General features: G+C 35.4%; 1 protein-coding gene across 1 annotated transcript in view; it reads left to right on the top strand.

Moving 5' to 3' along the window:
• LOC149786115 (potassium voltage-gated channel subfamily KQT member 1-like) overlaps positions 1–15,005 on the top strand; it is a 236,495-nt gene that overhangs the window by 182,124 nt on the left and 39,366 nt on the right. The window contains exons 8-11 of the mRNA XM_089976440.1: positions 4,600–4,737; positions 6,990–7,100; positions 7,953–8,048; positions 14,583–14,832. Of these exons, the coding sequence (XP_089832566.1) occupies positions 4,600–4,737; positions 6,990–7,100; positions 7,953–8,048; positions 14,583–14,832 (595 nt within the window). The remainder of the gene's footprint in view (positions 1–4,599; positions 4,738–6,989; positions 7,101–7,952; positions 8,049–14,582; positions 14,833–15,005) is intronic.

The raw sequence follows: 15,005 nt of genomic DNA, 5'->3' as shown, positions 1-15,005 counted from the left end.
TTGTCCAAAAGCAAGTTCATATTCTACATGACATGAATCATCAATTTTTTATATTCTGTAAACAACTAATACATAGCTAAAATATTCACTATATGCATGGGTCAATTATGAGGATTATTATCTTTACCTGAGTAAAAGACACTGTGGGTATCATATTTTATATTCTAATTATAACTGAGATTTTATCTGGCAAACAATAAGAAGCTTCTATAGTCTGAATTTACCTCCCCATTTGTTTGTACCACCCTACCAATTTCAATAATGGAAATCTTTAATGTGATAAAAGTGCACAGAACTTAATCAAATCATTAACTGATTTATAATTTCTAACCTGACTTGTAACTAAGGTGGCCCTAACACTAGCATCCTCTATGCCTTTCATGTTTAATGGACTTTCAATACTAACATGATGCCATAATGCATACACTATGGGCAAGTCATTTTTCCTTAGGCAACATTGTGATGTAGTTCATCATATTCGGTTACTGTCAGATAATTTTATAAATTACCATAATGTTGAGAGTTTAGAATTGCGTCTCTTTCCACACATGAACAAATTACATCGCCTTTTAAATCCACGGGAAAGGCAAATTTGTAGTTGTCATTCTTTTCTTTTGCTTGATTTGACATTGTAAATATTGTAAGCAGATGACATTGTATTTTCCTTCTATTTACATACATGTGTAGTCATGCATACACCCCTATGCTGAAAATGGACTTGTCCAGAAACTTGAAATGATTGGCGAGAATGGTCAGCTTGTACATTGAAGACCTCTGTTTGGATTGAAACATGCAGATGAAAATGGTGTTAGGGCACCACTGGGCACAATCATATTTGAAGTTATAAATCCATAAATGAACTGATTAAGTTCTGTGCATCTTTTATTATCTCACAGCACTGAAATTTGACAGTCAAATGTGCTCCCTTTAGGAAGAAGCAGCATCTATAGCCCAATGGCATTAGGCAGATCAAGCTACACTAGAAGATGAAAGCAAAGATTTAGCTATATTAGGAGGGGTCTTGCTACAGGTCTAAGTCACTTGTCAGTAGTGGGTGACCAGTCACTGGTCAGTCATTAGGCACCAGTCACTTGTTAACATCCACTGGTCACCAGTTATTGTTTACTGGGCACCTCTCACCAGGCACTATTCTGCAAATACCAGTCACTGGAACACCTTCAGCTCAGGGATAGGGATTGGGTTAAAGAGGCTACCATTTAACATCGCTGGGGACTAGGAGTTGTCCTACATTCACCAGATGAGGGAAGAGGATCAGATCATTGTCCATCACTTCCTTTTTATCTTGCAAAATATAGCATCCTCTTTTAAGGAAGTAACCTGTACCTCCCATTTATGTCAAAATGACTGCAAGAGCTGTAGCCTCATGGCAGGTTTGATGTTGCAGGCTGCAGTCTGACATCACTCTCACAAAATGGAGTCAGTTATGGAAGGAGAGAGACAGGTTTTCTTCCCCTATGTGCTCCAGAGGTTCTCAGTCTCTGGCTGAATCTGCCAGTAGGGAAAGACCCCTTACTCCACTTGAGGAGTTACAAGATGAGGACCTCCTTACCTCCAGGTCTACAACACATCAGAAGTGTGAGAAGGATAAAAACATTATGCATGTCCTCATGGATACTCAACAGTTTGGCACAGAGCTGGCTGAAGTGGCACCTCCTCCACCCTTCTGATCTTCTGTCTCCTCCCAGCACAGTCCTCACCCAAAGCATCAATGGAAGAGGATGTATAATTCTTTGATAGGGTGGTAAACAAAGTTTACCATCTTCTACCACAGGATTTGTGTCCCATGCCCTTATGCTTGACAGATATGAAAAATCTCTCCATCTTGGTTATTACACTGTGAACTATGCCTTAAGGTTTATGTACCCATTTTATTTATTACACCATGAACTATGCCTTAAGGTTTATGTACCCATTTTGGTTATTACACTGTGAACTATGCCTTAAGGTTTATGTACCCATTTTGGTTATTACACTGTGAACTATGCCTTAAGGTTTATGTACCCATTTTGGTTATTACACTGTGAACTATGCTTTAAGGTTTGTGTACCCATTTTTGTTATTACAGCCAGAACTGTGCATTAAGGTTTATGTACCCATTTTAGTTATTACACCAAGAACTATGCTTTAAGGTTTATTTACCCATTTTTGTTATTACAGCAAGAACTGTGCATTAAGGTTTATGTATCCATTTTTGTTATTGCAGCAGGAACTGAGCTGTAAGGTGTATTTACCCATTTTGGTTATTACAGCAAGAATTGTGCATTAAGGTTTATGTACCCATTTTGGTTATTATACTATGAACTATACCTTAAGGTTTATGTACCCATTTTGGTTATTAGGCTGTGTGTTCGTTTCTTGTAACTTAGAATGGGCACAGAAGGAACTATGCATTATAATGAATTGTAACTGAATGTAGTACCTAGATTATATTATGGTAATTGCTAATAGTTAAAAATGATTGATAAACTGCCACAAAGGCAACCAAGGGCATTCATGAACAAAAAGTACATTTGCATTCTTGCACAATCAAGTGCACATACATTATTTAATAATTATCTATCCATATATGAATATATACCTATATTCATATATTTTAATAATATATATTTTTATTTGTAAGTACATTTCTGAAGCCACTAGATATATTGATTGTGAAAGAGAATAAAATAATGGCATTTCTCAACAGGTATACTGTTCCAGAGAAATATTCCTGGGTAGTGGTATCTCATTTTCATAATTCCTTTTAAGGTTTCAGAATTTTATATTGTATAATATATGTAGAATTTTATATTGTTTGATACATGTAGATCTGAGGTGTTACCAATATCATGTAACATACTTCTGTATGAAAGTCACACTTCACAAGGTGCCCACACCACACCAGTAGATAATTCTGCAAATAGCATACTTGTGTGTTGAAGTCACACTCACAAGGTGACCACACCACACCAGTAGATAATTCTGCAAATAGCATACTTGTGTGTTGAAGTCACACTCACAAGGTGACCACACCACACCAGTAGATAATTCTGCAAATAGCATACTTGTGTGTTGAAGTCACACTCACAAGGTGACCACACCACACCAGTGGATAATTCTACAAATAGCATACTTGTGTGTTGAAGTCACACTCACAAGGTGACCACACCACACCAGTAGATAATTCTGCAAATAGCATACTTGTGTGTTGAAGTCACACTCACAAGGTGACCACACCACACCAGTGGATAATTCTACAAATAGCATACTTGTGTGTTGAAGTCACACTCACAAGGTGACCACACCACACCAGTAGATAATTCTGCAAATAGCATACTTGTGTGTTGAAGTCACACTCACAAGGTGACCACACCACACCAGTGGATAATTCTACAAATAGCATACTTGTGTGTTGAAGTCACACTCACAAGGTGACCACACCACACCAGTGGATAATTCTACAAATAGCAAATTGTCTATAACTGTAACTGTATGTTTGATGCAAGTTGGGAAAATTGTATGGATTTTCTGGTCATTTGCAATGTCTAGAGTTTCTTTTCTAAGTGTATTGGACAGTAAATACATTTTTTTTATAGCTCTGTATGGTTATGCATGCATTAGAATTGTATGGTTAGACAAACATTAGATCTGTGTGATTATAATGCATTAAATCTGTGTGTTTAGACATGAATTACATCTGTGGTTAGACAAACATTAGATCTGTGTGGTTAGATATGTACTATATCTGTGTGGTTAGACATACATTAGATATGTATGGTTAGACATGCATTAGATCTTAGCAGTTAGACAAACATTAGATCTATGTGGTTAGAATGCATTAGATTTGTGCAGTTAGACACATTCAGTTTGTGTGGTTAGACATACATTAGATAGGTCTGGTTAGACATACATTATATCTGTGTGAGTTGATTTGCATTATATATGTGTGGTTAGACATGCATTATGTATGTGTGGTTAAACAAGCATTGGATGTGTGTGTTAGATAAGCATTGGATGTGTATGGTTAGATATGCATTGAATGTGTATGGTTATGCATAGATCTTTGTGGTTAGACATGCATTAGAGAGATCTGTTTGGTTAGACATGCATTAGAGAGATCTGTTTGGTTAGACATGCATTAGAAGCTGGTTCAGCTAATGAAGAATGCTATTCATTATATAAAATAAGTGGGTTTTGGAGAATATAAACTTATCTTCCACACCTTTTTTTAATGAACTTGCAGTGTAAAATACAAGTTTTTTCCAATATTTCCATGATAGTTTGTGGATATTATATGACACATTTAAGGTTGCCTTGATTTCAGATTAAGGATTTGTTAGCTGCAATTACACGTCTTAAAGAACCAAGGGTTGTTGTTGTTGTTTTAGATCAAGGAACTATATTCTTCAGTAAGGCTTAGATAAAATCTTGACCTGTGTGATTGATAACCCAGGGATACTGGATTTAGAGCTAGCCACATGCGACCCAAGCTTTAGAAAACTCATCCACAATGGCTTACACTATCAGATGAAAAAAAAAAGAAACACTGACAGCATTTCCGTAAACAATCATTATCTTATTATTTATCTTCTTTTTCAGGAATTAATTACCACACTTTACATAGGATTTTTGGGGTTGATTTTCTCCTCCTACTTTGTCTACCTCGCAGAGAAAGATGCTGATGGTGAGGAAGGTTCAGACTTTACAAGCTATGCTGATGCTCTCTGGTGGGGAGTGGTAAGTTTCTACTTTCTCTCTCTCAATGAAAAATTGAATGTCTTAACACAGTCCAGTATCAATTTCTTTTCACTTGCTTGATTTTTTTGTAAAAATAATTTTATCATCTTCGATTATCTGCACTTTTGATATTTCCAAATTAATTGTCATACTACCATCTAGTTTTTCTATGACTTAACTAAAATGGAAAATGAATTTTAAATATAGAGAATATGTATTATGGTTGATTTTGTGTTTGTGTACACACACACACACACACACACACACACACACATATATATATATATATATATATATATATATATATATATATATATATATATATATATATATATATATATATATTGTCAGAACCCAGAATGACTGTATTTAGATGAGAATTGACATGAGTGTGTCAGCAACATGTGAGTGTGTCAGCAACATGTGATACCACCAACTTTGAGGCATCGTTTTTTGTGTGCTTAGTCGTAGTAGTGTATGGACTGCAGGCAAGGCAATGCGTGCCGTTTGCTTGCAGTCCTGGATTCAAATCTCCACCAAGTATAAATTAAAAATTCTCTGTCCTGAATAGTGTTACTTGTATCAGACTAGATACATACATACATACATACATACATACATACATACGTATGTATGTACATATGTACGTACGTACATATGTACGTACGTACGTACATACATACATACATGCATACATACATACATACATACATGGGATTTTGCTTGGGGTTTACAAGGGAGACAACTCCAAAACTTATTTTTAGTTGATAGTCTTGGAAGAGCTACTGTACTTGGAACTTCAGAGTGGTATATGCTTATAATGCTACATTTTTGTTTCAGAGTTTTTCCCAGTTTTCAGCAGGATACAACAGCCATAGCTTTTCATGCCAAAATATAATGCAGCTTTTATTACTTATAAGTCATTTTTAGATCTACTTTTTTAGTCGGCTTATTTTCAAAAACAGCCCCCCTCCGCAAACATTTAAGCAAAATGGTGAATAATGTGTTTGGACATTTTTATACATCAAAGCTATAAAACTGAATAAGCTCTTGGGTATTTGTATAAATCATTTAAAAGTAAACTTGTGCAGTGATAAATATTATTCAGTTTTCAAATGGGTAAATATTACTCTGAGGTGGAGACATTTTTATTACTTTTACCAATTTGCACATCCCTCTCTCATGGACCAAATTATTCACTCATGACAAGTGTTTGATACAGTTGGTTTCAGAGGGGTTCTGTATCTCATTCAGCCAGCTCCCTCCCATCTCATCAGTCTCCTTCATGACAGACTCTAACTGACCCCATAAAGGCTGACATAATTGCAGAAGAAGATAAAAACATTTCTAGACAAAAGGGTGGAAGATAAACAGCATCCTGAGTCTTCTAGCTCAGGGTGTTCTTGATCAATAAAGCTAGCAGGACATTTTCATTAAATTGGGACACTCACTAATTTGGGACATAATCCTAATGAAACATAGAGAAATTACAAATATAAATACAATTAATTATGATCCAATTCAATGGATGAAAAGTACAACCTGTTTGATTTAAGAAATACATTACTATTTAAAGTATAAATTATCAGATTTTCCACTTTGTAGTCTCACTTTTTTTGTATTGTATATACACAATGTACAGTATGTAGTCAGAGCTTGTTCATTCAAATTCTGTTTGTTATATCCATATATACATGTAGCTTTTTAACAGTGCTTTTTATTTTAAAAAAAAGGATTATTACCTGTATTATTATTATTATTACTATTATTATTGTGTGTGCAACTATATGCATGTGCTCTGTATGTAAATATGAAGAGTCAAAAGGAGATTAGGTTCCATGCAACTAAATGTGTATGCCTATTTAAAGTCATCATTATTATTGTCATTATTATTATTATTATTATTATTATTATTACTTTCACTCCATAGATTATAATGATAATAATTGTTTGTTCTTTAAGTTTGGTCTTTTAATTAGTTTCCAAAATCATAAATTAGATAATAATTGCCAGGGGCAGGGGAACTTCCAGAGGAGAGTGCAGGTTTCATAAATGGTTTGTCCTTTTTATGCAAAGAAAGCAATATATATATGGTTAAAATATATATACAGTGTAGCAATATGTGCTATAAGCCTTTTTTACCACTAGTGTTTCTATATATATATGTGAATTTGTATTCACTACCAGATATGTTGACTGCCCGTGTGAGTAATTTCAGGCCTGATTCCAGTATAAAATTAATTTCATTTCAGATCACTGTAACCACAATAGGCTATGGAGACACAGTTCCCAAGACGTGGATGGGAAGGATTGTAGCATCTTGCTTCTCCGTCTTTGCCATATCATTCTTCGCTCTTCCAGCTGTATGTACATTGCCACTAACAAAATCTGGAAATAAGCTTTGAACAAAATTTAACGAAAGTCAGTGAAGCCTAAATTATGGGTCAGTGACTGACATTTTTGATGATGGTGTAGTACTTGATCAAGATGCATCCCTTCACCAAGTTTCATCAATAAAATGGTTTAAAAACAGGGTGCTAAAAGTCTACCTGGTCATGAGCTAAACTAAAAATCCTGGGTCCCTCATCTATACATTATTGTAGTACAGAATTATATTTACGATTAGAAGGCAGTACCGTATATTCTCGCTTATAAGACAAATCCAGCTGCAAACTGCACAGACCCAGATCTGCCATTGCATAGTGTGCTGGCAGATCTGGGTCTGTGCAGTTTATTAGGAGTAAACAGTAGAACAAACATGACAGACCCTGATCTGCAGGCAGTTATGCTACGTCAGACCAGGGTTTTGTTCTTTGCAGTTTGACATGACTTATAAGTGAGTATACATGGTATGTCCTGTCCAAGTTCCAATAACTTATGCCTTGACTTTTTACAGACCAGATGGCGATGCAGTCTTATCTGCAAGATGCAAAATTGTGTGACCTTCCCCCCTAATTTTAATTAATCCTCCTTCTAAAAAAGAAAGTACACAAAAATCACAAGCAGTAAATCTGTAACATTCATCAATATTAACTAAGCCAATCTGATGATGTAAGCATTTTCACTTTTAAGTCTACTGTTTTGGGTTTGCAGCTATCTGCACATTTTCTCATGCTTATATTACTTTTCGTATATTGGAACAGACTTCTTTAAAGCCTCACAAAATACAGTTGCTGTTTTTTGCCCAAATGTCAAGAAGGATATTTTTATTTCAGGGAATTCTAGGATCTGGTTTTGCTTTGAAGGTTCAGCAAAAACAGCGACAGAAACATTTTAACAGACAGATCCCGACTGCTGCAGCCTTAATACAGGTAATTGATATGTAATAGAGCATCATAGCTAGTTGTTGTTATGTTAATAAAGTGTTGTTACAGCTAGTTGTTGTTATGTTAATAAAGTGTTGTTACAGCTAGTTGTTGTTATTTTAATAGAGCATCACAGCTAGTTGTTGTTATGTTAATAGAGCATCACAGCTAGTTGTTGTTATGTTAATAAAGTGTCATTACAGTTAGTTGCTGTTATGTTAATAGAGTGTCATTACAGTTAGTTGTTGTTATGTTAATAAAGTGTCATTACAGTTAGTTGTTGTTGTGTTAAGAGAGTGTCATTACAGTTAGTTGTTATGTTAATAGTGTCATTACAGTTGTTGTTATGTTAATAAAGTGTTGTTACAGCTAGTTGTTGTTATGTTAATAAAGTGTTGTTACAGCTAGTTGTTGTTGTGTTAATTTATGTTAATAGAGTGTCATTACAGTTAGTTGTTATGTTAATAGAGTGTCATTACAGTTAGTTGTTATGTTAATAGAGCATCATGGCTAGTTGTTGTTATGTTAATAGAGTGTCATTATATCCATTTGTTATTATGTTTCATTATTTATACTATGCCACATTTGACTGTTTTAATAAAATTCCATTGAAATTTGAATATCTGTACTATTCTTAGCATCAGTGAGTGTGACAATAGTTGATGAAACTTGCTAAGCTTTGCTTTGTACTACATGACCCTAGTCCTGAAAGAGTTCCACATTTTGGAGAAAATTCACTTTATTTCCATTCAGAATTGATAACTTCTGAGACTGTTATGAATTATGAGTAAAACCTAGTTCAGTGTTGACCAAGTTTGCAAAGAAAAATGTGACACATTTTTTTTTTCATTGAAGCACTCAGAATGGTCTAATCAAATTGGCCTTACCAATAACTATATTGGTTTTCAAGCACTCAGCATAGGAAGCAGTATATTTTATTATGATATTGTCTATCCATCCATCTGTCCACCTGCCTGTCCATCTGTTACAGACATGGTTGCCATACAATATCTGAAATTCTCCGTCAGGAAAAATTAAAAAACTGTGTGGATAGCATGCACTTGGGATAAGAAAGAATCTGATTAATTTTAGGGTCAATGGTGAAGTTCACTGTGACTGAAAAAATAAGAGTGTATCCACACAAGAAAATTTCTATATCATAATCCTCAGTCAGACCTTATGGATGGCTTGCAATTTGGATGAAAAGAAGCCTTTTGATTTTGAGTTCAAAGGTTAAGGTCACTGCAATTGAATGAAAAATGGTTTCCACACAATAGCATGATCAACATCACAGATTTGAACAAAACCTTGCGGACAGCTTGCACTTATGGTAAGGAAGAAGCCTGTTCATTTTGGGGTTAAAAGGTCATTAGTCAATGTCACTATCACTGGAATATTAGAAATAGTTTCTGCAAAATATCTCAGTTATCAACATTCGGTACTATTAAATATGGGGCAGACATATGATGTAATGTTTGGGAAAAGTTTGGAGTGAGAGGTGGGAATGAAAATGAAGTCTCTGGAAAAGCTGTTTCATCTGATCTTAAAATTTGCTATCATCCATTTTGGATCACCTACCCACCACTCAAATATGTTTCTAGGCAGAGCCTGGAACAATGGCACTTTGCCACTTTCATTGTTCCAGTCTTTCCTGTCTTTGATACAAATAAATGTCACTGTTGCTATTTGAGCCAAATATCATAAATACGATGTTAATCCTCATAAACCCTTATACACCACTCCCTCGATAACTCGCGCCCGGATAACTTGCAATCCTGCTTATAACATGGTGTCTGATATCTTTAAAATATGCTGAATGTGAAAAAATTATGATAAGAATTGGTAAATTAAACCTTGATACATATCTCATTTTATCATTGAAAATGGTGATTAATGCCCACAAAGATAGAATCCATATTGTGAAATTTGCAAGTTCTAAATAAGATGTATATTATATAAGTTTTTTTTTATAATAATAGTTGTCAATACACCAAATAAACAGTCTGGTGAAATAGTGATCAATGAAAACTTCTGGTAAATGCTAACAGGTGACAAAAGAGAATGAAATAAACACCAATTAAATGCCTTGCTATGTGAAAGTCACATTCTAATCCTTTAATTCTGTTTCAGTGTAAACATTATAACTGCAACATATTCTGTTCAATGAAAACATGAAAAGAGTCAATCGACCATCACATTGAAACCCATAAGTACTTCTGTGAGAACCTAATTACATGCCGGCTTTGTTTTGATCAACAACTTGGGGAAGTTGTTGTGGGGTTTAACGCCATTTTTCAGCACACAATAGGCTATGCATGGCAGCCAGTATTAATGGTGGAGGAAGAACCCGGGAAAACCCCAGGAAGAACCACCAACCCATGAGAAGCTACTGGCAAACTTTCTCACATACCCACATTTGCCGAATCCTGGACTCGAACCCACGCAGACAGAGGTGAGATGGCAATGATCCGTAATGGAGAGTGCTTTTGACAACTTGCTTGGGGAAGTGTTTGTTGCATTAAAAAATCAATTAAAAGAGACCTGTGTTGTTTTATCACTTTGAATATGTCTTTTGTATCAGATCAAGCAAGGGAGGTACCAAGAAAAAATTCAAAGGCCTGCAAATCTGAGCATAAGTTCTTGTAGTCACTACTGTTATCAAAATTCATTTTATTGACCAATCAAAAATTGTTTCACATTTTTATAGAATGGCTGGAGACCCAAAATGTTGACTATTCAAGATCATACAGTTGAGAAATCTGTGGGATTTTGCTCGGTGGCAGAGAAATCAAGGAGTAACGCACACAAAAATTAACTGATTTTTTCAAAATGTGAAGTTATATTTGTCAAGCTTGTCACAAACAGCAGTGGGTCGGTGGTTCTTCCCTGGGTTTTCCAGGGTTCTTCCTCCTCCAGTTATACTGGCATCCATGTATACCCTATCTTGTGCTGAAAAATGGCATTAAACCCTATAACAACAACAACAACAACAACAAACAGCAAGTATTATCGTGTTCATATTTACGTTGTTTTAAATTTGTAGACCCATTAAATTCATGTTGGTAATGATTAACCCTTGTGATTTTTTTTCAATTTGCTTCTACCACAATCAAATCTATCTATCTATCGTTCGCTCGTTCGTTCATTCGTTCGTTCGTTTGTTCGTTCATTCGTTCGTTCATTTGTTCGTTTGTTCGTTCAGTTGACAATGTTTCTCGAAAAGAGTGTTGATCTTTTGTATTAAAAAACCAAGTCTAGTTTGGATCAAACAATAGAACAGAATGTATCTAATTCAACACACAAATTAGTGATATGGTACACAATGTGTGAAGTGGTACATATGTTAAGCGAACGGAAACCTTGTGGAATAATGTTTTTGATGATCTCCTCAATATACTGTAATTTATCCTGAAATTAATGTTGCTCTATGAGGAAAAAATAAAGTACACTGTTATGAAGAGATATTCATTCACAGTTAATCTCAGCACAATTATAAATTGAGTATTCAACACTTTAACCTGCCAACCCACCCACTCCCCTTTTGCCTTTATGTCGATCCCTTTATTGGTTTTAGCTTTTTTTATAGGTCCCTCGATAACTTGTGCCTCATTTACATTGCAGTCAATGTATTTGGAACCCTTTTTGTGCGAGTTATCAAGGGAGAGGTGGATCTGGAAAGTTACTATTTATAGAAGTGAATGATGTCAACCCGGTTGAACTATAATGTACAGTACTTTCACAGTGTAAATCATTCGTAGCATCACTTACATCCTTATTTATTCCCAAATGTATTTGCTGCAGATTTTGATTTATTCATTGTTTCAACCAAATTGCATTCTTTCAGATAACATTTCAGCTAGTCCTTATTAGCTGTTTCATTTCCATTGAATCACATGCTCACGAGTTACTCATTTTCAATGATATAAGCAACCCTACAAAATGAGGTAACATTTATGAAAAGATACACACATTTAATTGTACAAGACACATACCTAGCATAACTATTACATGTTCATGATGAGTGGTAATAATAAAGGATAAAATTCTCATTATAGATCATCTAAGATCATCATCAATCTATTTTTTAGTTTTGTGTTTTGGCTGAACGACATAACTTTCCACACAATGGAAAGCTTGATGTTTTGGCATCTCCTTTGTTGATAATTGGCAGATTTGTCTTTTGTTTTTTTGAGAGCAATACAGGCCAGTTAATCCACTAAAATCCTGAAACTGGCTTGTGTTAAGAGGGAATTTTGACCAGCAACTATACCAGTACATTGATGTGTAATTGCCTTTCATTCCATAATATTAGCACAATTACTGAAGTTTTGTAAAATGGGGTGCAAGGAATACCAGTCAACTTTCCAAAAGCCAAGTAGGGAGACTGAATAAAAAAATAGGGTGAACTCGACCTAAAATCTGGAAGTCTTTTGTTGCATTTTTTAAGCCTTGTTTTCACTAAATATTGATCAATCTTCCATGTCAAAAATTTGAAATGAACACGCCATTTGTCCCTGTAATGTGCGTTATTTTCCCTCAGGAAGTGCCAGTTTCATATTCTGGTCAGCTGTGGTCATACTGCACAATAGCTAAAGGTTAGTCTGAAATAAACAACCAAGAAGGCCAGCATGACTAATTAAAATTTAATCATTATTGATGCACATATTTTGTGAAAATGACTGACTCTCCGTTATAATTCAAAGAAACCATATGTTCTGCACTACTGTGTTTTATGCTAGGACTGGCAAATAAAGGTGTCTAAATAGGTAGCTTTTCGATACCGTACAAGTGGCAACCATTTTCCCCTCATTGTATATCCGACCTTATTTCCTTAATGACAACTCATAAGGCATTGAGTATTGTTTACTCTAAACATAAATATTATGAATTAGTTTTTTTGAGGACACATAATGCTGTGTGCTATGTATTTTTATTCCTTCTTTTAATTTAACATTGGTAATTAACGTTCACATAAACTGTATAGAAATGCCAGGTGTTCACTTGTGTAGGTTTCTTATGGTGGGAATGGCACTATGGCATATAGAATTACAGCAAGTAGTTTGAGAGTCCGCCTCAGATGCAGCAGGTTGTGGGTTCAAACCCCAACCAAGTCATACAAAGTCATACCAAAGACATAAAAATGGCACTAACAGCTGCCTCGCTAGGCACTCAGCATTAAGAGGTTAGTGTTAGGACTGGTCAGCCTGGTGTCAGGATAATGTGACTGGGTGATGCCACAGTGCTAGACGTCACTATATATAAACTGTCACACTACAGATTTTGTAGCGATATGACTGAAAAATTGTTAATGCTACATTAAAAAGCCAAATCACACATTGAAAAGCCAAATCACACTCACACACACACTTGTTGCAAATTTACCTAGCTTGTGTTTGGGTATTTATGCACTTGTTGCAAATGTACCTGGCTTGTGTTTGGGTACTTATGTACTTGCTACAAATTTACCTAGCCTTTGTTTGGGTACTTATGTACTTGCTACAGATGTACCTAGCTTATGTTTGGGTACTTATGTACTTGCTACAGATGCACCTGGCTTGTGTTTGGGTACTTATGTACTTGCTACAGATGCACATGGCTTGTGTTTGGGTACTTATGCACTTGTTACAGAGCTAAACATTAGGCTGTAGTGGGGTGGGAGATATCAAACAATTTTAAACATACTGTTTTTGTTTGTCTACATTATGTACTTGCATCATTGCAATGCCTTTGCATGCCACTGTGTGAGAGATAACAATGGGACATTTGTAATTAATTTATAACATGCCTTGCTATGCCACTGTGTGAGAGATAACAATGGGACCTTTGTACTTAATTTATAACATGCCTTGCTATGCCACTCTGTGAGAGATAACAATGGGACCTATGTACTTGATTTATAACATGCCTTGCTATGCCACTCTGTGAGAGATAACAATGGGACCTATGTACTTGATTTATAACATGCCTTGCTATGCCACTGTGTGAGAAATAACAATGGGACCTATGTACTTGATTTATAACATGTCTTGCTAATTGCCACTGTGTGAGAGATAACAATGGGACCTTTGTACTTAATTTTTAACATGCCTTGCTATGCCACTGTGTGAGAGATAACAGTGGGACCTTTGTACTTAATTTATAGCATGCCTTGCTATGCCACTGTGTGAGAGATGACAATTGGACCTATGTACTTAATTTATAACGTGCTTTTCTATGCCACTGTGTGAGAGATAACAATGGAACCTTTGTACTTAATTTGTATGCACTTGCATGTAATTTTCTCTTTTAATTTGGGCATCAGACTAACACAGACTTGGAATGTGGAATATGTAGTGCATGGTAAATGCCTCCCTTTCTAAACCGTCTTTTGGCTTCACCTGAATGATGATCTCATGCTGATGGTAATTTTCTTTATTTGTTTACCTTGGATATATGTCTGAGGAAATTTCATAAACTTGTGACACTGATTTAACATCACATTTAAGTGGACAATAATCAAGCTAATGAATGTTTCAAAGTTTGTACTTCTGCGTTTTTCAGAGTCTGTGGCGTTGTCATGCAGCTAGTACATCATTCAGCTCTGTAGCAACCTGGCGGATTCATACACGTGACAAACATGGAACTCACTTACATTCTGGCACACAGAATTCAAATTCTACTCTCACTCGCATGGCTCGTCGGGCAAGTTTTCTCAAGAGACGGTTCTCCAGCAGCAAGATTATGGCACCATTAGAGAGGCAAGAGAGCTTCAACTCTTTAACTGGTGTCCCCAGTTCCATAAAGCAGCCAGGTATGAAGACAGTAAATTTCTTTTCACTTTGAATGTATCTAATTAAAGAAATATTTGGACAGACTTTATTTGACTGGTCAGATTTATTTAATCATACTTGGGTGTTGTTTGATTATTATGAGTTAAAGTTTACATGAAATGTTTAAAGTGCTTTTTTATTTTTACAACTTTCA

The sequence above is a fragment of the Sinohyriopsis cumingii genome, chromosome 12 (genome assembly GCF_028554795.1).
Source record: "Sinohyriopsis cumingii isolate HCF-2022 chromosome 12, ASM2855479v2, whole genome shotgun sequence".
Taxonomy (NCBI): domain Eukaryota; kingdom Metazoa; phylum Mollusca; class Bivalvia; order Unionida; family Unionidae; genus Sinohyriopsis; species Sinohyriopsis cumingii.
The sequence above is the reverse complement of the archived record's forward strand: the minus strand, read 5'-3'. Positions and strand labels throughout refer to the sequence as shown.